This window comes from Equus quagga, chromosome 13 (genome assembly GCF_021613505.1).
Source record: "Equus quagga isolate Etosha38 chromosome 13, UCLA_HA_Equagga_1.0, whole genome shotgun sequence".
NCBI classification, from domain to species: domain Eukaryota; kingdom Metazoa; phylum Chordata; class Mammalia; order Perissodactyla; family Equidae; genus Equus; species Equus quagga.
The window spans coordinates 94,593,753-94,619,407 of NC_060279.1; the positions used below are offsets into that span (position 1 = coordinate 94,593,753).

The 25,655-nt window shown below is 52.5% G+C and overlaps 2 protein-coding genes across 5 annotated transcripts in view; one reads left to right on the forward strand and one right to left on the reverse strand.

Moving 5' to 3' along the window:
- Positions 1–25,655, forward strand: part of LOC124251347 (carcinoembryonic antigen-related cell adhesion molecule 1-like) — a 1,036,279-nt gene that overhangs the window by 330,846 nt on the left and 679,778 nt on the right. The gene's annotated exons all lie outside the window — the stretch shown is intronic.
- The window catches only part of GRIK5 (glutamate ionotropic receptor kainate type subunit 5), a 56,865-nt gene that overhangs the window by 20,355 nt on the left and 10,855 nt on the right, over positions 1–25,655 (reverse strand). For 3 of the 4 annotated variants that reach the window (XM_046684056.1, XM_046684053.1, XM_046684055.1), the window contains exons 7-12: positions 24,542–24,595; positions 24,289–24,450; positions 22,536–22,688; positions 22,075–22,179; positions 21,847–21,954; positions 13,502–13,705 (exon numbers count right to left, since the gene is read on the reverse strand). In XM_046684056.1, the coding sequence (XP_046540012.1) occupies positions 13,502–13,705; positions 21,847–21,954; positions 22,075–22,179; positions 22,536–22,688; positions 24,289–24,450; positions 24,542–24,595 (786 nt within the window). The remainder of the gene's footprint in view (positions 1–13,501; positions 13,706–21,846; positions 21,955–22,074; positions 22,180–22,535; positions 22,689–24,288; positions 24,451–24,541; positions 24,596–25,655) is intronic. The other variant, XM_046684054.1, reaches the window with a different exon arrangement.

The window sequence follows — 25,655 nt, forward strand, 5'->3', positions numbered from 1 at the left end:
TTACCTTGTATGCTTCTCCCAATAGCTCCCTGAGGGCCAGTATTAGCACCATTTTATAGACGGGGAAACTGAGTCTCAGAGAGGCAAAGGCACTGGCCAGTAAAGGCAGGAGCTGGGGACCCTAAAGCAGAAATGTGACCTCTATTCTCCTGCCCCCAGCAGGCACTAGTGACCTAGATGAGCGCATGAAGGCACTGCTGAGACCCAGGGCCAGTGCCCAACTCAACTGAGATGATGACCTCAGGGGACGCTGCATGAGGTCCTGAGCGGGGGAGCTGGGAGGGTTGCCTGGGGTCCAGGTCTGAAGGGGTGAGGGTGGGGTATGGGTAGGTGGGACAGGAGAAGGGTTTGGGTTGGGTTCTGGCTAACACACCTGGAATCTCTGATCCAAAAGGGCCATCTGGCTCAGGCCCAAGGGACGGTAGCCAGCCTTTAGCTGTGGGCTAGACACAAGACTGGGAAAAAGCCTGGCACTCTGCATGCCCCGCCACACAGATTTACACACACTGAGCACTGTACATGGTCACGTCTACTCCACCACCACCATGTGCACACCACACCACACCCCAACATGGGTGCCCAGACACAGGCCAACCCAGCCATACACCATCCACAAGGATGCAGGCCGACAGACACATACCCTACACACAAGTGTAGGGAGGAGGAAAGACACAAGCGGAGGTGGGGAACATTCTCTGGAGGCAGAGTGCACACACTTGCACACATGGCCCTCACATACGTACATACATGGGGGAGCAGGCAGGGCAGGGCGCTGGGAAGAGCCCGGAGCAGGAGTGGGGAGCCCCAAGCTCGCTGGGTGACCTCAGGCAGGGGTTTCCACATCTCTGGGCCTCAGTTTGCTCATCTGTAAAATGGGGGGGGGGGGGGGGGGGGGGAAAGGGGGCCACACCGCCCCCCGGCCCCGGGGGGGGGGGGGGGGCCCCCGGGTTCCCCCCTTTCGGGCATAATGTGGGCGCGGGGGGGGGGGGGGGGGGGGGGGGAGTTGGGCAAGATGGCTACACAGCTCTCCAGGTCCTGGGGTTGGGACTGGGCTCCCAGGATGCCCCCTTTCAGGCATAATGACTCCATCCCCCAGGCTTCAACCAGGCCCCAGCACTGACTCCAAATTCAACCAGAGACCTCTCCCTGGGGTGGAAATAAAAGAGTCAAGGTCCTGGATCACTGGCCAAGGGGGAGACACAAACTCATCCCAAAGGGGCTGAGAGTGAGAGCACACGAAGTAATACAGGCCCAGGCAGAACCCAGGTCAGGAGAGAGGGCACAGGCCCAAAAGATAACCACAAGGTAGAGAGGTGGCACGGGCTGAAAACAAAACCAAGGTCAAGGAGAGATCACGTGGGGCCCAAATGAAATCCAGGATCAGGGAGAGAAGAGAGAGATCTCAAAGACAACTTGACACCGAGGAGAGGGGACAGACTCAAAAGATAAACCAAGAGTAGAGAGAGATGGCAGGTCAAACAACTAACACAGGGGTAGGGAGAGACGGCGCCGGCCCTGGTATGACTTGGGAGCAGAGAGAGACAGCACAGCCCCAAAGCAGTGTCCAGAGGTGGCAATGTGTGGCCAGGGCCCAGGACACGGCTGATGCGGAGCACACCTGGGAATCCCTGCGCACCGAGTGAGGGGCTGTTCCCCCTCCCCGTGCTCTTGCCACTGACTGAGATATGGATTGTCAGCAACAACGACAGCTCATACAGGAACCCAATTATTTTTATGCACCCACAGGGAGTCTGTCCTGGCAAGACCCTCCACAGGGCCCAAGTCCCATATCAGAAAGCAGGAGGCACTGGCTTCTCAGAGGGGCTCAGGAGGGCCCTGGTGGTCCCTATGCTCAGGAGCCCACTTCCTCCCTGAGGCCTGCAGGGCTCCCGGCTCCTTTCTGTTCCATCCCTTGCTCAGCTCACTGGCTTCCTCACCAGCTCCTGAGACCCTGTCTCAGGCCCAGCACCTAGGCCAGGCCTGCCTCTTCTCTTTCACTTCTCCTGCAGGAGCAAGGACAGAGAAACCCTCCAGGATCTGTTTAATTCTCTCCACCTCCACCCCGAGGCCCAGACCACCCATATCTCTCTCCTAACAACCCCATTAGTCTCCTCACCAGCCTCCCTACTGCTGCTCATAACCTCCCAATGCAAAGGGATAGTCCACGGTTTAAAATCTGTCAGTGGCTTCCCATTGTACTGAAGGCAAACCCTCTGATGGCCAAGAGGCCCTGCATGATGTGAGATCCACTTGCCCACTGGCCTCACCTCACGCCCTTCCCCTCGCCCGCTTGGCTCCAGCCACAATGGTACTTTTTGCTCTTTACCACAAAAGGCTCGTTCTCTACCCCAGGGCCTCTGCACTTGCTCTTCCCCAGCTCTTCCTCACCTCTTCAGCCCTCCCCACAGCAGCCTCCAGACCCTACATCCCCCACCCCAGGGTCCTCTCCTTCACAGGACCTACTGCCTTGTTTCATATCCTTCTTAGCACTACTGGAGATGACCTTGCCTGTTGGCTTATTAATGGTCCGTCTTCCCTACTAAATTTCCAGTTCCTTCCCTGGCTGGTTAGAGGTGCACCCCAGAGCTTACACAGAGGTTCCCAACAAATGCTGCTTGTTTTTGACCAAATCCAGCCTCTCTGAATGCACCCAAGGCTGCTACGGCTCCCCACTGCGTTCCTCTCACTATCCCTCTCGTGCCAGCTGCTCTCTGGCCTCTGTACCCTTGAGCAGTGGGGCAAGTAGAAACAAACCATTTTTACGAACACATATAGTACAGGAAATTAAACTGATGCTTTTAAAACAGAAAGAGATCACAACTTTTAAGAGAAAGAAGAAAGATTTTTGTTCTAGAAAACTCTGTTAAGAGCTGAGCATGGAATTTAGCTGAGAGCTTTCTCGCAGCCAAGGTGAAAAGGGGGAAAAAACCCAGCTTTGCCTGCCCCACTCCACCCTGCAGAACTGGATCCCACCATCCCTCCAGGGCCCCCTCGAATCTTCCCTCCTCTGCGATGCCTTCTGTGGACCCCCCACATTCTGGACACTCCTTGATCTCAGCACTTAGCTGAGTTCAAAAAATATCTGTTTGCTTCTTGGCCTCCTTTATGAAACCTTCAGAGGCAGGGCCAGCTGGATGCACTGTGAATCTCCTCTGCTGAAAGCCCGGGAATGTCACCCCTCCCCGGGACCTCCCAGACAGAGACACTGCTCCTTCCCTGGGCTGGAACAGAACCCCACGGTGGTCCAGATGCTGGCACTTACAGGGCACTTACCCTGAGGCCACCGTTCCAGGGCTGTCCCTCCCCAGAGAAGCTCATTTAGTCCCCAAAGAAACCCTATATGGAGGACCCTCATTCCCACCACTTTACACGTGAAGAAACTGAGGCACAGTGAAGGTAAGTACCTGGCTCTAGATGACCTCAGGATTCAGAACCACTCTCCCTCAGAGGGGGCTTCACCTGTCTGCATGGGCCCCCATGGCCAGGGGCATCTGAGGTCGGGGTCTAGGTGTGTGACTCCTCCCTGGTCCCAGGAAGCTCAGGAAATGAGTGACAAGTGACTAGAAGAGTGAGTGGGTCCTTGAACCTCCCATGAATATGCAGCAAACGCAGACCCTATCATCTCCCCAGTGACATCTCAAGAGAAGCCCCGGGCATCCTTGACACACATCCCCCTCACGCCTCACTGCATCTATCTTCAAGCCCTCCTAAGGAGATTTCACGACCTGCCCCCCCCAAACACCTCTGGAATCCAGTTGCTTCTGTCCACCTCCACTGTGCTGCCCCTGCCCAGATCGCCATCTGTCAGGACTGGAAAGCTGGTCTCTGCCTCCTCAGCCACTCAGCAGGCAGCCTGAGGGATCCCAGAAACTACAACCTGGTCACTGTGCCCTCTGCCTAAACCCTGCGATAACTCTCATTCTTCTTATACTGTCATCCAAACTCCTCACCCGGCCCCGACTACCTCACCAGCCTCACCCCCACTGCTATGGACTGAGGTTTGTGTCCCCCTAAAATGCACATGTTGAAATCTTAACCCCCAATCTGATGGGCTTAAGAGATGGGGGCCTTTGGGAGCTTAGGTCATGAGGTGGCGCTAATGAATGGGATTAGTGCCTTTATAAAAGAGGCCTCAGAGAGCCCTCTTGCCCCTTCCTCCATGTGAGGACACAGCAAGAAGATGGCCATCTGTGAACTAGGAAGTGAGCCCTCACCAGACACCGAATCTGCCAGCACCTTGATCTTGGACTTTCAGCTTCCAGAACTGTGAGAAAATAAATTTCTATTGTTTATAAGCCACCCAGCCCATGGAGTTCTGCTACAGCAGCACAAACAGATGAAGATACCCACCATCTTGCCCTGTATGCCCAGATTGCAGCCACTCTGCCCATTCTGTCTGTTCATTCATTTATTTACCTGCTTGACAAACATTGGCGGAACACCCACCACTGGCCAGGCACAAGTCTACCTTTGGGAATACAGCAGTGAGTATAAACACATGTCAGGTAGTGACAAATGCTGTGAAACAAAACAAAGCAGGCCAACACCATTCAGACTGCCACACACTCCCCGCTGTGGGGAGGTCTCGAGTACAAACATGAAGGAAGTGTAGGAGGGAGGCATGAGCAGACCTGTGGAGAAAGTTCCAGGCTGAGGGACCAGCAGGCACAAGCCCTGAGGCGGGAAGTGACTTGCAGTGTCCAGGCTGGAGCAGAATGGTAGGGGTGGGAAAGGCAGCAGAGCGGGGACCAGAGCCCTGGAGGGCCCTGCAGGCCATGGTGAAGGGACTGCATTCTACTCCGAGGGCAACAGGGGAAATCACTCGGAGAGCGTGAGCAGAGGGGTGACGTGATCTGGCTACCATGAGGACAGATCAGAGAGGCAAGAATGGAAGGGGGAGGCAAGGGGCTGACTGATGATGTCCACAGAGATGCTGGGGCGGGCCAAGTGGTGGAGGAGAGAGGTGGTCAGATTTGGGTTTCATTCTGAAGGGAGGACAGGCAGATCCTTAAATGCTGCAAGTTCCTTCGAGGCTCCTCTCAGAGCCTTGAGAACCCCCCTCCCACCTCCTCCTCCCCCTTCATTTCCCAGCAGAGACACCTATTTCTTAGAGAACACTTCCCTCCCCAAGGGGACTCCGACAGTCAACAGCCGTTTAATCTCTGCAATGAAATCAGGAAGAATTCAAATGATGAGCCACCTGTAGAAATGACGGGGTTGTCTACATGCCTAAAAGCCAATTAAAGCACTTATGATTGTCCCCCAGCTCCAAATCCACCCTCTATACCGGCTCTGCGCCAACTACATTTCTGTTTTGCCATCGGCTCCCTGTCAGGCTCTACGAATAGGGGGCGCTAAAGGGAGGCTGCAAGGCTGGAGGAGGGAGGAGCTGCTCCTTCTCGTCTCCCCCCAGGTCCCTAGCCTCGTTTCTGCAGCCTTGGAAGCAGCAGCTCTTCCTGGGGGCAGCAGACAAATCCAGTTTGCAGCTTCCCAACACCTGCAGAAGCAGCCTCAACTCTCGGAGACACCAGCACCAGCCAGCGAGTGTCCCCCCGTTAGGGTAAGAGTTTCATCTCCACAGAGCCCTTCCTATAAGTTCCCAGTAGTTTCAGCTCTTCCCTTTGTTTCTTCAGAACTAGGGACACAGCCCCTTCCTACCTTCCTACCTCCATGATACCTGAGAGCAAGGATGTGCAAATTTTGCCCTCAGGCGAAGCCCAACCCATCTGCCTGATTTTGTAAATAAAGTTTTATTGGAACACAGCCAAGCCCATTTGTTTAGGTATTATCTATGACTACTTTCCATATGATGGGAGCGCTGAGTAGTTTTTGTTTGTTTTTGCTGAGGAAGATTCGCCCTGAGCTAACATCTGTTGCCAATCCTCCTCTTTTTTTTCTCTTTTTTTATGTGAGCTGCCGCCACAGCATGGCCCCTAACAGATGAATGGCGTAGGTCTGCACCCAGAAACCAAACCTGGGCCGCTGAAGCGGAGCACGCCAAGCATAACCACTAGGCTACAGGGGCTGGCCCAGAAGCACTGAGCAGTTTAGACAATATGACCTGAAAGCTGAAAATATTTACTATCTGGTCCTTTACAGAACAAGTTTGCTGATCTCTGCCTTGGAGTTCACTTTCACCTTCTCAGTTACCTAGTTAACAACTTCATTCCTAGTAAATAATTCTCCACATTCAAATATCTGGGGAGGTTTGTCTCCTGGTAGGACCCTGATTGATGCAGGAATGACAACACCCAGGTCACATGAGCGCTTAGGTCACAAGGTCACTCCCTCTCCTGCAGGCAGGTGTGCGGTCCCTAGAAGGGACCAGAAATGCGCAGTTTCTCAAAAGGAGAACAGGTATCTGCAGAAGGGAGAGTGATTCGCTCCCAAACCCTAGAGGTCTACAGTGTGAGTCACCTCTCGGTGCCTTATCCCTCTTTGCCACCAGCACTCCACACATTCCTAGATCTGCTGGGTCATCAGGCCCAGGTGGCAGATCGGCGGCAGAGCCTTCGAGTGCTCTGGGCCTCCCTCAAAATGAAAAGCCCTCTGGGCTGTTTGGTAAATGGACTGCAGTAGCACACCTGACTTAGACCCAGGAATAAGCTGCTGCCCAAATCCAGAACGCCCACCAAATGTGGCCAGTATCAGCCAAGCAGCACCCCCTCTGAGGTCTGAATTTCAGCTCCATTGGGCCCCTCATCTGAGTTTCAAAGTTTTAATCTTCCTGACTTCTTCCCCTGTCCTCTCAGCCCCCAGGGTGCCAGCTGCTTCCTGCAGCTGCTACCTCCATGCCCTCTCAGTTTTCTGTTTCCTCTTTCAGTTAGCTGGTTAACAACTTTACATCTTGTTAACAATTAGTATACCAAATTCTCTCTGTTCAAGTAACTGGTAGTGTTTTCGTCTCCAGATTGGACCCTGACTAACAGATAGCAGCAGAGGATTTATTGCCAACCCCCTTACTAAATGCTACCTCCTGCTCAGGAGAGCTGATCAGCATACCGTTAACAATGTAAGAGACCAGCTAGATGCTGGGTGGTCTGTCAAGATCAAGTTTCCTGTGGTCTACATAATGGCAGAAAGCAAGAGAGTTGATGTCACCTTGAGACAAGACTGAAGGTGTGCACCCCTGGCTTCTGGTGGCCCTTAGAAAGTGCTAGAGAGAAAAAACCATTTGCCAGGGCAGTAGCTCACACCAGCCACCAAGGGCTGTGTTGACGCTCCAGTAAAGATACTTCATTTGGGTCAGCAACTGCAACTGGAGTCAACACCTGATTCCGTTTGCAGTAATCCACAGCCATTCTCCAAGACCCATCTGCCTTCTGCACAGGCCAAACGGGCCGGCTGAACGGGGTTGAGATCACTAACACCCCTGCTTCTCTCAAGCGTTAATGATGGCGCTCATCTCCACAATCCCCCCAAAGGCTGCAGAATTGCTTTTGGATTACTATCCTGGGAAAGACGGGGAGTTCTAGGGTATTCCACTTGGCTCTTTCGACCATAATGGCCCTGACTCCACAGGTCAGTGAGCCAATGTGGGATTCTGCCAGCTGCCACATATGTCTATTCCTATTATACAGCCAGGTCCTGGGAAAAGACAGGGTGGGTCCACAGACCTATCAGGCTCATTCTGGGATGAACTTGAGTTCAGACTCCATCTGTTACCTGACTACATAAGCCCCACTTACACGGCCATGTCCACCAGTCAAAATGGTTTGCCATCAGTGAAAATGCCAGGGGGCTGTCTAAATATCTGAAACCCAATCAAAACCCTCAAGGCTGAGAAGGAGCCTGTATAGAAACTGGTGTCATCTTTCTGGAAAGCAGTTCAACAATATATCCCAAAAGCCACAAAAAGGGTCTTCCTCTTTCACTCAGTCATTCTATTCAGAAAATTAATCCTAATCAGCTGCAATGCAGGCAAAGCTTTTGTGCACAAAGATGTCTGCATGTGGTTGTTGATAACTAAAATATCTGGAAGCAACTAAATATAAAAAATGCCTCAATAAATTACAATACATCCACGTGGGGATTAATATGCAGCAATGTAACATTCTGTTTAGGTTAAAAGAATAAGATATTACTTTTGGCCTTTCAAATTGGCAAAGACTTTTTTTAAAAGATTGATAATACCCATTGTTGGCAAGAGTGTGGGAAATTTGACATTCTTGAGTACTTCTGGTGGGAATATAAATTGGTGGAACCTTTTTGAACAGCCATTTGGCAGTAAACACTTAAAAAACATTCACACCCTTTGACCCAGTGCTTCCACTGCTTGGAATTTATCCCTCATGAACATGCCCACAAATCCACAGGTCCGGTTGATGGTGGCATTGTCTATACTAGCAAAAACTGGAAACCACCCAAGTATCCATCAATAGGGGATGAGTTAAATAATTCATGCTCAGCCGCTCACTGAAATCTGTATGTCTGCACTTGAATTTCAAATAGGATCATCTCCAATGATCCATGCCCAGAGATAGCTCCTATGTCCCCAATGCCACCAAACTGTCCCCCCATGTCCTCCCCATGGTGGAATATGGCCTCACCATTCACTTAGCTGCTTCAGCCAAACCCACAGTCACCCTTGGTCCTGCTCTCTCTCTTGCACACATACAGGCCCTTGGCACTGACGCCACTCAAGCACAAGCCAGCAGCTTCTCTCTTCCGCGCCCTCCAATGGCCTCCGAAATGGACCGTCCTGTTTCTACTGTTGCTCCACTACAGTTATTTCTCAGAAAGCAGCCAAAGTAATCATTTTTAAATGATTTATAAATTAAATCAAGGTCGTACATCCACATAAAGGAACATTATTCAGCCATAAAAAGGAATGCTACAAATGTGGATGAACCTCGAACACACTATGCTAAGTGAAAGACCCCAGGCGCAAAAGGCCACATATGGGATGATGCCATTTCTATGATATATCTAGAATAAGGAAATCTATGGAGACAGAGAGCAGAGTGGTGGTTGCCAGGGGCTGGGAAAGGGGGAATGGAGACCGACTGCTTAACAGGTATGGAGTTTTCTTTTGGAGTCATGAAAAATGTTTTGGAACTAAACAGAAGAGCTGATTGCACAACATTGTGAATATACTAAACGCCACTGAATTGTATAGTTTAAAATGGCCGATTTTATGTTATATGAATTTCACCTCAATACAAAAAAGAGAAAACAAATTAAACCACAGCACATTCACTGCTTAAAACCTTCCAGTGGCTTCACAACACAATAAAAATAACGTCCAAACCCCTCACTGCAAGGCCCCCAGGATCCAGGCTCCGCTCCAGGACCTCACACTCTCCCTCCTCACTCCCCATAAAACTCTGTGAGGGAGGTACTGTCATCTCCATTTCAAGAGGGGAAACTGAGTTCAGAAAGCGAAGTGGCTTGCCAGGGATCACGTGGGAACACAGTCAACCTGAAGCTGGCTCTGCCTGGCTCCTAACCAGCTCACAGCTGTTGTGGACACTGTAGTGGCCACCGGGACCCTCCTTCAGGATCAGGCACGCATTGCCTCAGCTGCCGAGGGCGTTGGTGGCTGATTGCTCTCAGCTCTGCAGGTAGAAGAGTCCCCTCACGCAAGGTCCTGACTCTCCCCAAGGACAGCCCCCCTCCAATGACATGTTGGTGGAGGATATAAAGGCCTGCCCCCTTACCTCAGGGGGATGTCTTTGGTGGCCATCATGGCTCCAGAGCTGCCCAGGGGACGGCTGAGGCCCAGTCACGACTGCATCAAAGCATCAACTCCTCCCTCTGCCCAAGCCTGCTCCTTCGCTCTTTCACAGGACTGGTTTCCAAGGACAACCACACATCTCCTGCCTGCTAATCTTCATCTCTGTCTGCTTCCTGGGACCCTGACCTAAGATATCTGCCCTACCCTTGAGGGCCAGGTCGGAGGGCACAGTGTTCATCCTGAGGGCCCTGGGGGGGCTATAGCTAAAGCATGTGAGTGACAGGTCAGACTTGCTGCAGAAAGATCCTACTGGAGGGCAAACTGGAATGGAGACAGATGGGAGGCCAAGAGGCCAGTGAGGAGGCTGGTGAGAGGGGCCGGGGCCTGAATTCACACCATGGCAATGAAAGCAGGGAGAAGGCCAATTCCAACAGTGGCCACTGGGTAGAATAAATGGACCATAATTCGAGACTGGCTGACAAGCCCTGCACCTGGCCTGGGGGTGCCTGGGGGGATGCCGGTGCCCTGGGCTGTCTTCCATCTGGAAGTCACTCATCAGCTCTGGGCCAGCCTGTTGGGGTGCCAGCCCTGGCTCTGCCTGTCACTAGCCATGTGGCCTGGACATGGTACCTTGGTGCCTCACTCTGTCCATTAGGGAAAACTGGGCTAATACCAGGCCTTCCTCATGCGGTTGCCATGAGGAGTCAAGGAGAGGACACGAGTTCAGAAAGCTTGGAGAAAGGGCTGGCAAGCGTGAGTGAGCATTACCCTGATCACTCCAGGCTTCCCAAGCACCTGCTAGGTGGCTGGAAAAGGCACAGGCCTTGGGTCAGACACACCTGGCTGCAGCCCTGTGTGTTGGGGGCAAGTCCCTTTACCACTGAGCCCTAGATCTCACAACTGGAGGAGGGCAGTGACCCTCTGCGCCATGAGGGATTATTAGGAGATTAAGTAACACTTGAAAAGTTCCTGGCACGTGGTATGAAGTCAACAAACAGCAGCTGCTGCTGCTGTGAGGCTGGTGGCGAGTACCGCAGGAAAGCTCAGTGTACTTGGCCGTCCCACGGCAGGCAGCTGAGCCTCGGCAAGGCCAAACCCCGCCCATCCTCGGTGCTCTCAGCCTGCTCCTCCTCCAGTGTTCTCTCTCTAAATGTCATCGCCATCGCCCAGCTGCCCGAGCCAGAACAGGAGGAACGCCCACGTCCTCTCTCCTGAGTCCCCCACCCCAGGCAGACACCAAGCCCCAATGCTCTCCAGTCTCCCCTTGTCTCCATCTCTGCCATCCCCTTACCTCCCCACAGCTCATCCTGCAGCCCCCGCTGCCCCCTTACCAGCTGATTCTGTTTCCCCACTGGAGCCAGTGCAACCTCTTGGGGGCGCTGCATCCCATGGACCTCCTGCTGAAGGAGCAACTCTAACCCACTCAGCAAGAGCAAGGCCAGGCCTGGCCACTGTATCCCCAGGGGTAGCACAGGACCTGGTATACAGCAGGCACTCAATAAATGCCAGCTGGCTGGAGAAAAGATGAATGCATGAATGTATACATATGCTAACTGTGCCGACAGAAGTAACACTAACCACAACAGAAAGAGAGCACGAGCACACAGCCCCCACGGCTGTCCTAAGCTCCGTGGGCCTATCTTAAGCCCTTACATGGATGAACTCCTTCCATGCTCACAACGGCCCAACATGGTAGTGGCTGTTATTGCCCCAATTTTGCAGCCGAAGAAAGGACGTGACAGGGAGTAACTTGCCCAAAAGTCACACAGCCAGTGAGCAGCAGAGCCGAGATACAAACAGGAGTCAGGACCACAATTGCAGCAACCGATCAGAAAAGGTCTGGGATCTGCTATGCCGGCCTCAGGCACCTTCGCACCAAATCCTCCCGCCCATCCTGTGGGGGAGGACTGAGACACCAGGGTTAAGACTCTTGCCCAAGGTTACGCAGCTGTAAACAGGACTGTTCCACTACTTTGTTGATGAATAAATTGGCATCCAGTTTACAGTGACTTCGACTGGAGGGCTAATCCTCTGGAGTCTGCTTATTTCTGGGGGCCCTGATGAATGAAACATTCTGAGCCCATGTGACCGAGGACTGGACTGTGGAAATGGAGGTGACGGGGAAGACTGCCAGTAGGTGGGCGTCAGACCACCAGCTCCGGGACTCCTGCCTCCTGTCTCCTCAGGTTCCAGCTTCGGGCCCTTTAAACCCACCAGGGGACAGAAGCTTTCAAATCAGCTGGCAGCCTGTGGGGCAGTGCCTCGGGCCTGCCCGTGGGGTGGGGCGGGGGAGACAAAGCCACCAGGACTCCAGGGACAACCCCACCTCCGCCTCCACCAGAGCAGCTCTGCTTTGTCCAGGGTTCTGAGGGTGCTGTCAATGGGAAAAAAGGTTCCACAGTCAAAACAACTTTTGAAAATCAGTGCCCTAAGGGATAAATGTCCTTGACAAGCAAAGTGGCCTTCTCAAGTCTACCCTGGTGAGGTTCAGGGCTTGGATACAGTGGATTCTGGGATGGGAGAGACAGGAGGGTGAGAATCTCTGAGGCCTTTAGCCAAGTCCAATGTCAAGGCTGCCCTGACTGTTCGTGGCCATTGGTCCCTGCCCCGCACAACTGCCCTGTCTCCCAGGGCATACCCCCGCCTCTGGGCATTTACCCACACGGTCTCTTGCACCTGGAATAAAAAGAGGAATGACATGTGGGCCCCCCATCTCTGAAAAGCCATACATGCGGTGCTGTCCCTGTTTTCTATAACCCTCACTACAGACCAGTTGGGTATCATTATCCCCGTCTTAGGGGGAACCGACGTTCAGAGAAAAGAAATGACTCACCTGCGCTCTCAAACTCAGGATGATCTGACTCTGAAATATTCTTTTCACTGCACCCTCGCCTACCACCTCCCATGCCCCTGCCTCTCCCACCTCACCTTCATCCAAATCCTGCCCACACTCAGGGCCCGGCTGGCTCTTCCAATGTGCCCCATTCTCTCTCACCTTCCACCTTTGCACATGCTGTTTCCTCTGCTCCAAACACATCATCCTCCTCCCATACCCCCTTCACCTTGCTGACTCCTTTACACCCTTTGGGTACCCGCTTGGGCATCACCTCTTCTGGGAAGCCCTCCCTGGATACCTGGCTGGATCAGGAGTCTCCTTGGGATCCCTCCTCTGAGTTTTCCCAATCATGGCCCTAATGGCTCTGTCTTGTGGTCATTTGCTTTTCTGCATCCTAAGGTGACCCTAAACTCTTGGAAGCAGAGTCCAGGTCCCCTGTGCTTACCACTAGCTCCTGTGCTGCCCAGCATGGTGCAAGGCACACAGTAGGTACTCAGTAAACACCTACTAAATGAATGGAGTTGTGAGTTCAACAGGGAGCTTCGATGTCCACACATGTCGGGCCCTCCTGGCAGGTGCTGGGCATAGCACACAAACGAGGCGCAGTCCTGGCAGCCCGGCCCTAGCCCTGCCTCCCGCAGGAAGCCTCTCACGATCTCCTGGCCTTTGCCCAATTCCCACTCCACATCTTTCATTCACTCAACAAATCCTTGAGCACCAAGTAAGCCAAGGTAGTGTGAGAGGAGCATTTGGCAAAGGGGGACACGGGAGGTGACATATCGTCTCTCTTCCCCCTTGCCTGCCCCATGTGCTTGCCAGCACAGCTACACAGTGCACCATCAGCGTGGTGGTCACGTGGAGCCCACAAAAATTCACCCCTCTTTTGTTATGTGCCAGGCTGGTTCTGAGGCTCCAGTGGCTGCCTGCCCACCCGCCCTCCCTTGCTCACTCAGTCCACGGCCCCTTCCCCAGCCCCAGCCCGGCCGTACCCGGTTGATGAGCTCGCCGACCATGCCTGTCCAGGAGCCGTTGGGCTCGGGTGCCCCATACAGCCCGTCCTCCACCAACCGCAGGCGGTAGCGGAAGCGCAGCAGCTCGGCCAGCTCCCGCAGCATGTCCACGCAGAAGCCCTCGAAGCGCTCATTCCCTGACAGGGCCTGGAAGTTAGGCCGGCGCATGACGTATGGGTTCTCCTGGGGAAGCAGGAAAGAAGAGGGGTCAGAGATGGGGAATCTGAGGGCTGGGTCGGGGATCCCGGAGCCCAGGCTGGGCAGCCAGATCAGGAATCCGATGGCAGAGAGGGGGTGATGGAGTGGCTGAACACATTACCTGCTTACAAATGCTCAGAGCCAGGGGAAAAGCACATGGACCCTGCCAGCCCTGAGCAGATCACAGGGAGCTGTTTTAATCTCCACCAGCCAATCTGACGCTCAGTCGTCTCAAACTCAGATGCTTACAAAGGGAGACAGGCAACCTTAGAGCGAATCAGACTAGATGGAGATCATGCCAGACTGAACAGGGGCTTTCAATTTTTTGACTACGACCCACAGTAAGAGATACATTTTCCTCTGCAACCCCAGCCATACACATATACGATCATGTGCCTGCACATGCATGCACGTAACCAGACTGTTCCACAAAATAGTCCTTCCCCCTGTGACTATGGGCAATACACTGATATTTTCTCTTCTGCTCTATTTCTTTTTTTTCACATGACCAGTAGCAACCCACTAAACTGACTTCATGAGCCAGTAAGGGATCAAAGAGGGTCTCTTACACCAGGATTTAGTTCCAGCCCAATGCTATCACGAGGAAAGCAGGCCTAAGATGCTAGATGGTCCAGTGTTAAGAGAATTTGGGAACCCAGGTTGTTTTGAAAAATCTCCTGGTTCAAATTCTAATACCAAATTTTTTTTCAATGCTTTGCAGACTAAACAAACACCTAACAGTCTGCAAACTTCTCTTAACATAGTTATCGTCTAAATGGCTGTTCATACAGTCACTTTGCACTTACGAACAAAAGGAGTTAGGACTTAGGGAACAACCAAGAGAAGAGCTTTGGCAAAAATAGCCACATGCTTAGCACGTATTGAGCACCTGCTGAGTACTAGCCCCTGTGCTGTGGGTGCGCTCTGGATTTATCACTTTACTTCCTCACAGGGACCTTACATGGCAGGTACTATTAGACTCACTTTATACACGTGGGAATGAAGCTCACATAGATCAAGCGACCTCTGTCACCTCTCATTCATCCAACACATAATTACTGAGCTCTGAGGTAGACGTGAGCACAGTATTCTTCAGCCCCTCTCATCAAAGGGTAGAGTTGGGGGCCAGCCCCATGGCCGAGTGGTTAAGCTTGTGCGCTCTGCTTCAGCGGCCCACGGTTTCGCCGGTTCGAATCCTGGGTGCAGACATGGCACCACTCATCAGGCCACGCTGAGGCGGCGTCCTGCATAGCACAACTAGAAGGACCCATAACTAAAAATACACAACTATGTACCGGGGGGCTTTGTGAGAAAAAGGAAAAATAAAAAATCTTATTAAAAAAAAAGGTAGAGTCGATTTCCCCACAGCTTGGATTTGAGCTGGCCTCGACACTTGGCATTGGCCAAGAGAACATGGTGGAAGTGATGCTGTGTGAATTCCAGAAGCTGGGCCTTCAGAGCAACCTCTTGGGACGACCGTAAAAGAAAGCCCAGGCCAGCCTGGTGAAGGATGAGTGAACAGAGGCGTGCCAGCCAACAGCCAGCATCAACAGCCACTCTGGACCTTCCAGCCAAGCCTTGTCACTAGCTGAATGCAGCCAGAGTGAGCTCAGGCGAGACCAGAACTGTTCAGTCGGCCCAGAGAATTGTAAGAAATAATAATCATTATTGGTTTAAGCCTCTAGGTTTCGAGGTGGTTTGGCACACAGCAATAGGTACTATGAAGCCAGGTCCTATCATAGGCTCTGGATCCCAGGACCCCACAAAGCCCACAGCTGAGGGGTGATGGGACAAGGGAAATCAGTGCTTTTTTCTCTCTCTACCAAGCTGATTTCCAAATTCAAAATTGTGGAACTGGGAGTAGGAATGTGAGCTAATACTAATAATAGTGGCAGCAGCTAGCATTTCTTGTGGGCTTGCTGTGTGACAGCTATTCTGTCAGTGTGGGAGGTTGGTATTATTACCTCTGTTTCAGAGATGAGGACACTGAGGTCCCTAGGAGTGAAGTAGTAAGTGGCTGAGATGGACAAGTTGGTCTGACTCTAAAGCTCTGCTCTTAATCCCTGTGCTAGACTGAACTCAAATGGACAAAATCAGAGGGTGACACAGGAGAAGCTAGGTATAGAGATGGGAGACCCAGGTTGGGTATCGAAACCACAGAATCCGAAATCAAGAATCCTCTAGACAAGCACCCAGCATTGGAGCTGGAAGGCTCTCATACAGCCCTCTTCACATACAGAGGAGGAAACTGAAGCTCAGAGAGGTCAAGTGTCTTGCCCAAGGCCACACAGCTGGCGCAAGGCAGTGAGAAGGGGAGAAGGAGCAGAGCTGGGATTTAAAACCCAGTTGCTGTGCACTCTGAAGCCCTTGTTCCTTCCACCAGGCCAAGCTGATCTCCAAAGTCAAGACTGAGGCACCTGGGCGGTGGATTTGGGTTCAAGGCCTCAGGATCAGGATCTGAGATTATAGAACCAGAAACAGGGCCTGGGGGTCTGTGAATAGAATCAAGTCAGAAAATAATGATCCAAGACTCAACCTAGAGCCTCAGCCCATGAGAACCGAGGGTCTTAAAGAGCCTCGTATCCAAGGTTTTCAGACTTCTTCAAAAGGAATCTTCTGCGAAAGCACGGCAGACAGACAGTGCGCTGTTGCTAAGTCGGACTCTAAGAACTCATCCTACCAATGGCTGGGCACCTATACACAAAATGTGGGTCCGAGAGAGTCATGGCAGCGTTGCTTGTAGTGGGAACAAAGGCTGAAACAGCCTAATTTGGGACAGGTTAAAAAGATATTGATGTCATCAAAGAATCCTAGGCAACTACTAAAATAACAAGTTCTAGATATATTAAGAGGGAAAAAAAACAAGCTCCAGAACAACGTGTACAATATGCTACTCTTTGTGAAGGAAAGAGTGGGGACGTGCTTGTACATGCACAGACATTTCTGGAAAGATGTGGCCTCTGGGGAAAAAAATGGGAGACTAGAGAGGGAAGGAGACCGATTTCTCACTCCCTATTCCCATGTACTCTTTGGATTCTGTTTAATGTAGGTTTGTATTAACTTCTGTCCCTCCCCTAATATAATTAATTTTCCAAATTAAAAATTTTAATATTAAATATTAAAATACACACTTAAAATTTTTGAAGCATGATATTTACATGTATATGGAAATGCAAAATGGTCAAGAAGAGTGAAAGCAATCCTAAAGAAGAACACGAAACTGGAAGGACTTACCCTCCCAGACCTTGAGGCTTAATTTAAAGCTACAATATTTAAGACAATGTCGTATTAGAGCAAAGACAGACAGACAGACAACAGACCGGAGAGTTCAGAAAGCCATACATAAGTGGATACTTGATTTACGACAGAGGGGAGACTACGGGGAAAGGGAAAGAATGATCGTTTTATTAAGTGGTGCTCTTCAGCTAAACATCTATAGGGAAAAAAACGTATCCTCACCCCCTGCCTCACATGATACATAAACATCAATTCCAGGTAGAGTGTAGATCCAAATGTAAAAGGCAAAAGTTAAGTTTTTAGAAAATAAATAGGAGGCTATCTTCATGACCTTGGGGGAGGCAAAGAATTCTTAAATTCTAACAGCATCAACCACAAAGAAAAAAAAAAAGCAGGGCCGGCCTGGTGGTGCAGCAGTTAAGTGTGCGCGTTCTGCTTTGGTAGCCTGGGGTTCACCAGTTCGGATCCCGGGTGCGGACATGGCACCGCTTGGCAAGCCATGCTGTGGTAGGCGTCACACGTATAAAGTAGAGGAAGACGGGCACGGATGTGAGCTCAGGGCCAGTCTTCCTCAGCAAAAAGAGGAGGACTGGCAGCAGATATTAGCTCAGGGCTAATCGTCCTCAAAAAAAAAAAAGCAGATAGACTTTAGTAAAACTAGCAATCTTTCCATCAAAAGATACTATTGAGAAAAAAAACCAAACCATACCATTGAGAGTGAAAAGCCACTCCATGTAGTGAGAGAAGATATCTGTAACACTTATTCTGACCAAAGACTTGAATCCAGAATATATAAATAACTTACAAATGAATAAAAAGGTCATATATCCCCATTTTTTTAAAATAGAAAAAGACTTGAGCAGGGAAAGAAGATTTCCAAACAGCCAATCACCACAAAAAAGGTGGCCAACTTCTCTGATCATTAGGGAAATGCAAATGAAAACCGTAACACAGCTGGTACCTATATATGCTCTGTACTGTCAAAAATGAGGAGCAACTGGAATTCTCATTCCTACATCGCTGGTGAATGAATGAAAAGAGCTACAGGCACATTGGAGAAGACTTTGGCAGTATCTACTCAAGCCGAAAAGACCCAGCAATTCCACTCCTGGGCATATGCGCGACAGAAATGCCTGCATGTGTTCACCAAAAGGCATGTAGCAGAATGTTCACAGCAAGACTATTCATAATAGCAAAAAAACAGAAACAACTCAAATGTGCATCTACGTCTGGTGGATTAGTAAACTGCAGTGCATTCATATAACAGAAACCACAACGAGACTCAACTACTTGCAACAACATGGATGAATCTCACAAACACACATTGAGCAGAAGCCAGACAAAAGAGAGAACAGAGTATGATGCCATTTACATGAAGTTCAAAGGCCAGCAATGCTAATCTATGGTGAAAAAGGTTGAGATGGTGGTGACCCTTGCAGGGTTAGAGACTAGAAGGTCACAAGGAGGGCTGGGGTGGGAGGGCTGGTTCCACAGGTGTGTTCAGTTTTTGGAAATTCAGTGAGCAGTACATTTACGATTTGTGCAAGTACCTCTTCGCATGTTACACTTCCGTAAAAATCTCTTGAAACTAAAAACAAAAAAAATTAAAGTAGGGTTGGTTCTAGACTATTCCTCACAAGCTGCTTGCCTGGACTCTTTCATGAACTGGGGACCATAACCAGGACTTCCTGAATGCAGTTTAAAGGCCCCTGATCTAGACCAACCCCCTCACTCTATTATGAATATTTCAATCCCCCCACTTTAAAGGAGGCAACTGAGGACAGAGAGGAGAAGACACCCAATCGGGTCACAGTCTGTGGATGGCAGGGCTAGGCCCAGAATGCAGCTGTGAGAGCTCAGAAAGAAGCCGAAATTGAGGAAATCAAGGTGCTATGGTGCAAAGTGCAGGCTCTGCTATCTGCTGGCTGGGCAACTTGGGTATGTCACTTAACCCTCCTGTGCGTTAGTTTCTTCATCTAAAACTTGGGGGACATAACGGTACCAACCTTGGGGGTGCTGTGAAGATCAAGTGAGTAACACAAAAAAAGGGGTTGGCACAGTGCTCAAAGACATTGGTCATGATGACTGCTATCTTCATCAGGGATGCCAGACCAGGGGAGAGAAGGGGAAGGGACTCGTGTTTAGCATGGCTTCCATGCTGGACACTGCCACAGGGGCTTTCTTATCTCGGGCAATCCCCCCACAGCAGGACAGGATGTCACAGCTTGATGAAGGGAATCATGGGGACCAACTGAGCGCCCTGAGAAAACTCCCTGGGAGGGGCGGGGCCTGGGCTGAAAGAAGGCCCCAGCACAGCCTCATCTCCTTGGGCCTTCCCTTGCACCCCCACCCTCCCTGTGGGGCCTCTCTCAAACTTGGCACCCGCCAGCCCTCTCTCTCAGCTCCAGACCTGTGAGCCCTGCCTGGGACAGCCCCACCCTCCACCTCTCTCAGTCCTCCTCCTGCTCCCTCACTCCGCCCAACCCGTCGGCCACCACACCTTGTCTGGGTGCTATTTCCCAACATGCCATATCAGATACTCCTCCCTCCCCACAGCTCCAGCCCAGCTCAGGCCTGTCCTCCCCCACCTGGAGCACCTCTCCTCTCCAGCGGCCTCCCTGAAGGGCCAGGAGCTTTCTGACATCCAGGTCTGGCCCTGGCCCTTCCTGCTCAATACTCCAGGATACAGGGAAGTGTAACTGAGTCCTTCAGAGACGCTTCCCCACCTGCTGCCCCACAGCCTCCAGACCACCTCTATTGCAGCACTCGCCACCCCTCCCTGCTTGCTAGGTGCCAGGCACCATACTAGGCCCTGAGGACAGAGCAGGGAAGAAGACAAGTCCTGACTGCATCTCGTTCCAGGCACCCAGGCTGATCACATGTGACACAGGCCCTGTCCAAAAACACGAGTCAGAAAACATTGGTGAACGGACAGTCACGTCCAGCTGAGCATACCGAGGCCACTGCCTCTATATCCAATCTGACAAACCCTTCCTAAGGCCCCTGCTCCTGTGGCTCCTGCTGCCTAGGATGCTGGGTACCTCCTCTGTGCTCCCAACTCCCACACAGCTTCTAAAGCCCCATCTAATGCTACCTCCTCTGTGAAGCCTTCCTTACGCCTTCTAAAGCTGAGTCAGTCTTTCTTTTCTTTGGGGGTCCCTCATTACCCTGTATAGGAATGACTGTGTCCAGGTCTGTCTTCTCCATCAGACTTCCATCCCCTCCCCAAGTGCCACTCAAGAGTAGGGGAACCACAAGACCACCTGTGACTCATTCCTGTGCCTCCAGAATTTATATAAGTCCTGGCACAGCAGCTTCAGTAAATATTTGTGGAATGAATGAATGAATCAATCAATCAATCTATCTATCAAGAGAAGAATGAACCTCACGAAGAGAACAACATTGGCTTGAGAGCCTCGGGGGAGAAGGGGAGACTGGAGGCCCCCGGGGTCATGGCTTGGCTCTCCTGACATCCCCTCCCTGACCTCCGCCCCTGCTCTCCATCAAGAACCCTGTCTCTTCCAGCCTCAGGAAGCCTCTGGGATTGACCACATCCCCACAGGCACAGAGGCGTGACTTCTCCAAGCCAGCTGGCCTGGCCCTCAGTGAGGCTGTTACGAAGTGTCTGGTTTCCCGTCTGCAGGCCATCTGTCCCTCCCCAGCAGGTTCACTGGCCCTTCTCCAGAGGGACGAGAGGTCCTCGTTAGATCAGGAGTTCCCTAGGGGCTGAGGGAACGGCTCTGTGACGCACTGCGTTAGGGGGCCTCTGACGTCCTGTGGAGCCCTGTGTTAATCCTCTCGACCTCGGCGTCCACAGCTATTAGCCCCCCAGCTCAGTTACGGAGGACCTCCCACAGACAACGGAGGCCAGCAGGCCAGGCACTTGGCTGCTACGAAGAGCGTGGCTACCTGGCATGCCTGGCCTCCAGGCCCAGCTGCTCCGGGCAGCCTCCTGCTCACTAGGTCCTGCACATCACCCACTCCCTGACCTCCTGGCAGCCCCTCGTGCCTGGTGGGAGGCAGCAGGGTGCAGGGAAGAGGGCATGGGCTCCGAGCCTGAACTCAGTTCCAGCAGGGACTCCCCATGTAACTGGTTTCCTTACCTTCAAAAGGAGGAAAATAAGACGGACCTCACGGAGTTGCTGAGAGGTTTACAGTGACACCTGGAAAGCACCTGGTGTGGAACAGGTGCTTGATAAACATTTGCTGACACATAAAGGCCCCTCTGACTCTGATCTGGTAAAATGCAGCAGTGGCTCCCCCAGGGGTTACAGGACAATGTCTGTGGCTGGTGCTCGGGTACAAGAGGACTGGACATTCAGAGCACAGCGATTAAGACTCAGGCTCTAAAGCCTCAGACACTTGGCTTCTGTCCCAGCTATGCCTTACATTTGCTGTGTGACCTGGGAAAGTTGTTTCACCTCTCTGAGACTCAGTTTCACATCTTCAAGATGGATGTCAAGTAAGTTGGCATGTGTCAACACTCAGTTGGCAAGGATGACAAAACGACCACTCCAGCGATGATGATTTATGTGGCCTACCACGGGCCAGACACTGTGCAAGGCACCCTGCCTGTGCAGCCTTGTGGAATCCTCACAATGTGCTCCTACGAGCCAGCCATTTCCGTCTCTGCCATGTAACAGTAGGCTGGCAGAGCCTCGGGCTGGACCTGGCTCTGACGGCAGAGTCTGTGCCCTCCGCTGCTCTGGCAGCAATGAGGATGGTGACGCCTTGGTCACAACCCGGGGTTGCTGGGTGCATGAGACATGTTCCTACTGGTCTGTGCACTGTGCCAGCCGAGGCTTCCCTCCTCCTCACCAGGATCTGGCTGGGGCACTGTTCAGGAAAGGCCTCTTCACCTACCACCCGCTCCCCAAAGGGCCACTCACCAGGATAGTTGTGACCACCAGCGTCTTGTTGGCCAGAGTCTGCGACAGGTTGATGTCCAGGGTGGTGGCATTCATGGCCAGGGTCCGGTTAGAGTACCATACCCCGATCTGGGGCAGAGAGGGCGCCATCAGCGCAGGCCCTGCCTGAGGATGTCTTAGCCCTCTGTGCCCTGCCGCCACTCCACCCCCACCCCATTAGGGCTCCGGCATCGCCTTGGGTCTGCTCACCTCACGGTGGCCCTGCCGGGACTTCTCCAGGATGCGCAGGGTGTAGTTGGTCCTCTGCCCTTTGCTGTTGAACTCAACCCGCCCGGTCAGCCCATCATACTCTACCTAGCAGGGCGGGAGGCGGGCAGAGGGAGCAGTGGCAAGGGCCCGAGAGATGGGCCAGAGAGGCCCAGAGGGAACAAGACAGAGGTGGGGGAAGCACAAGACAGATGGAGAGGGATCAGAAAGAATCACAGTTAAAGGAGCAAGAACACACCAACAAGAGGGGAGACAGAACAAAACGCAGGGAAAGAACAGCACAGACAAGCAGACAAAGGCCAGGGGAGGAGAGAAGAGATGGAAGAGAGAGGAAGAGGCGCAGATGGGAGAGAGGGCAGGGGGCCGCAGGGTGGACAGAGTGAGTGCCCCCGCCTGAGGTGGGCTGCCCTGGCCCCTCTGCCCCCTCCCCGCTCCCGGCTCACCATGCGCAGGTAGTTCATGAGGCTGGTCCCATGGGGCCAAATGTTGGCCGACGTACAGGCCAGCGGCTTCACACCAATCTCCTGGCTGCGATTCAGCTCCCGGACGGCGCTCACCACCACATGCACGGCGTCAAACATCAGGGCAGCTGACAGCTGGGGTGGGGGCAGAGGTGGGGCAAGATGGGAAAGGGGCAGCTTAGCCAAGGGAGCCCCGAAGCCCCTGGGGTGCCCCCCTCAGCCTCTCAGACAACTCCTCTCTCTCTAGAACATGAAACCATGCAGGTCAAGGAAGAGTCTCTGGGCATCTTTCTCAGGGAACTCGGGTAACAGTGGGGAAGGTGTGCATGCTGTCCACGCCTTTGTGGGAGCAGCTCTTCTTGACCAAGTGTGGCCACTTGTCTGTCTGGGAAAGGGCACATCTGAGAGGATTTGCCTGGATAGCCAGAGGCACTCCCACGGGGGGATGCTGTGGGCCCAAGGGTGTGCCCAGGAATCTGTGTCCGCATGCCTGATGCAGCCCCTGTCTGAGTGTGTCTGAGGGCACATTTATGTGGGTGGGGCTGGACAAATGTGCTTGTCTGTCTATATACAAGATGGGTGTGGTGTCCAGGTGGCAGGAGAGCATAAACGATTGTGAGCCTGGGCCTGGGAGGCAGGCAGCTCTGAATTGGAGGCATCATGTAGGGCTAGGTCCCTGCCCCTCTCGGAACCTCGGTTTCCTCCCCTGTAAAATGGGGATAATCGTAATCTCTGAGCGCTAACATGGGGACCAAGCGAGATAGCGCATGTAAAGAACCCAAAACAGCCCCAGGCACATAGCGAGTGCTCCATACACACTGGCCACCGAGCTGTGACTCACAGCACAGGGCGTCTGTGTGCGTGTGTGCTTGCGAGAGTCTGTCTTCGCTGGGTGGGTGTGAAGGTCTCAGTATATGTGTTATGTAGGGAGGCACAGGGGTGTGTACAAATGTGCCTCTGTCCAGGTATGTGTGTGATGTCCCTGCGTGCACACAACTTACTGCACGGCTCGGTGTCCGTGTGTGTTTCTGTGCACATAAGAGTGTCTTGGTATGTGACTAGATGTCTGTAAACAAATACACATAAATATGCATCTTTTGTATGTTTACATTTATTCAGCATATATTATCGGACACCTACTATGAGCCAGGCTGTTTTAGGTACTGGGGATACAATGGCGCACAAACAGACAGACACCCCTGCCCTCAGGGAACTTACAATCTATATACCTGGATCTACATCTGTATATAAGTAAAATATAGAGCAAGCTACACGGCAATCAGATAAGCAAAGCAGGGGCTATGGAGGAAAATATAGCAGGGAAGGGGGCTAACTAGTGGGTAGTTTCCCATTTTTAAACAGAGAGGTCAAGAAAGCTCTTACAACCGAGGGGACATTTGAACAATGACTTGGCGATGAGGGAGGGAATCACTAGTTCTCTGTGGAAGTGCACACAAAGCAGTGGGAAGAGTGTGAAAAGACCACGAAGCACGTGTGTGCTGGGGCAGCAGAGGCACCAAGAGGAGGCCAGTGTGGCTAGGGCAGCATGGGAGGTGGAGACGAGGAAACAGGTCAGACTTTTCTCAGGGCCACACTGGGAAGCCTTTTGGCATGTACTTGGAAAACGAGTGAGGGCGCCGGAGGGTTCTGAGCACCATCTGACCGAGGTTTGAAGGGGCCCCCGGAAGTGTCTATGTGCAGGGCGTCTATGTGTCGGGGGGATGAGGGCGCTCACCGCAGGGCCTGGGTAGGTGCTGGCTTCGCAGTTCTCCCTCCAAGACATGTTGAGGCTGCGCACAAACTCGGGGTAGAAGGGGTGCGAGGTGTTGAACATGGAGAAGCCCAGGATGTTGGAGGAGTCCTCCACGATGCCGTCCAGGTGCAGGATGGGGAAGTCCTGGGACCGAGAAGAGGAGGTGAGGCCTGGGGCCGGGCCCCACATGGGACAGACACTGCGGGAGGGCAGGAGGGCTGGAGCGGGTACGCACCATGGTGGTGAGGATGTACTTGTAAAAGGCTGAGGTCATTCCCAGCTCCGAGGCCTGGAGGACACGGGGAGGTAGAGACGGCAGGAGAGGCGGAGACCACAGGCAGAAATGGGGAGACGTCGAGAGAAGAAGGGAGATTTAGCGACAGGTCTGGTGAAGACACCTTGTGGGAAACACAGTAAGAGACACCCAGAGACAGAGCGAGACAGGGAGAAGGAGACACGTGCAGGCAGAGGGAGACCTTGGTCCCTCACGTTGCACCACACTGACTGATGCCCCAGGGGGGATGAAGATTTTGTTGGAGGAGAGAATGGCGCCCTCAAATGCCCGTGTCCCTCTTTAGGGCACTTAGAAGACTGTCTTCTGGAGACAGTTAGGCAAAGAGACACCTCAGAAACAGGGCAGCCAGGGAGGGTACCCAGAACCCTAACCTTAACCCCCACGCCGCCCCAAAGCCAAGTCTGGGCTGCCAATGTATAGGGCTCAGCCTGGTCACAGGTCAGATAAACTCCCTCTGCCATCTTCAAAAGCACTCTGCAATGAAAGGCAGCCAACTCAAATCTCAAGATGCGTGTCTGATCCCCTTTCTCGCAGTCCTTGAAGAGAACAAAGCTAGGAGACCTCTCCATGCCAGGAGTGCCCAGTCCTGTCCCACTATGATCAGGAGAATGTTAAATGGCATCAGCTGGTGTTGCCTGAGTGGCAGGTTCTGTTATCACATGGGTTACAGCCCACTCCATGACAGGGAAGTGCAGGCTCAGAGGAAGGTGACCACCGGTCACACGGCTCACATAGGAGGTGCTGGGACCCCAGCCCAGGCCTGCCTGCCTCCCATGCCCGACATCCTTTCTCTAAGCCATCCAGCCTCAAGAGTCCATGCTCCTCCCTGTAAGCTACCATCGCAGTGACATATGGTTTTAATTAAAACAAACAAAAACTGGAGAAAAATAAATAATACAGATTAGATCATGAGAAAAATTAAGAGCGTGGAAGCAATGAATGATTAATGAATGTGGGTCACTGGTGGAAGGCAGGTGGAGGGCTCATGGGGGAAGGTCCTGGTGCTGGCCCCTCCTGGATGCCCTTGAGCCAGTTCATCCCCCCCAAACTCCAG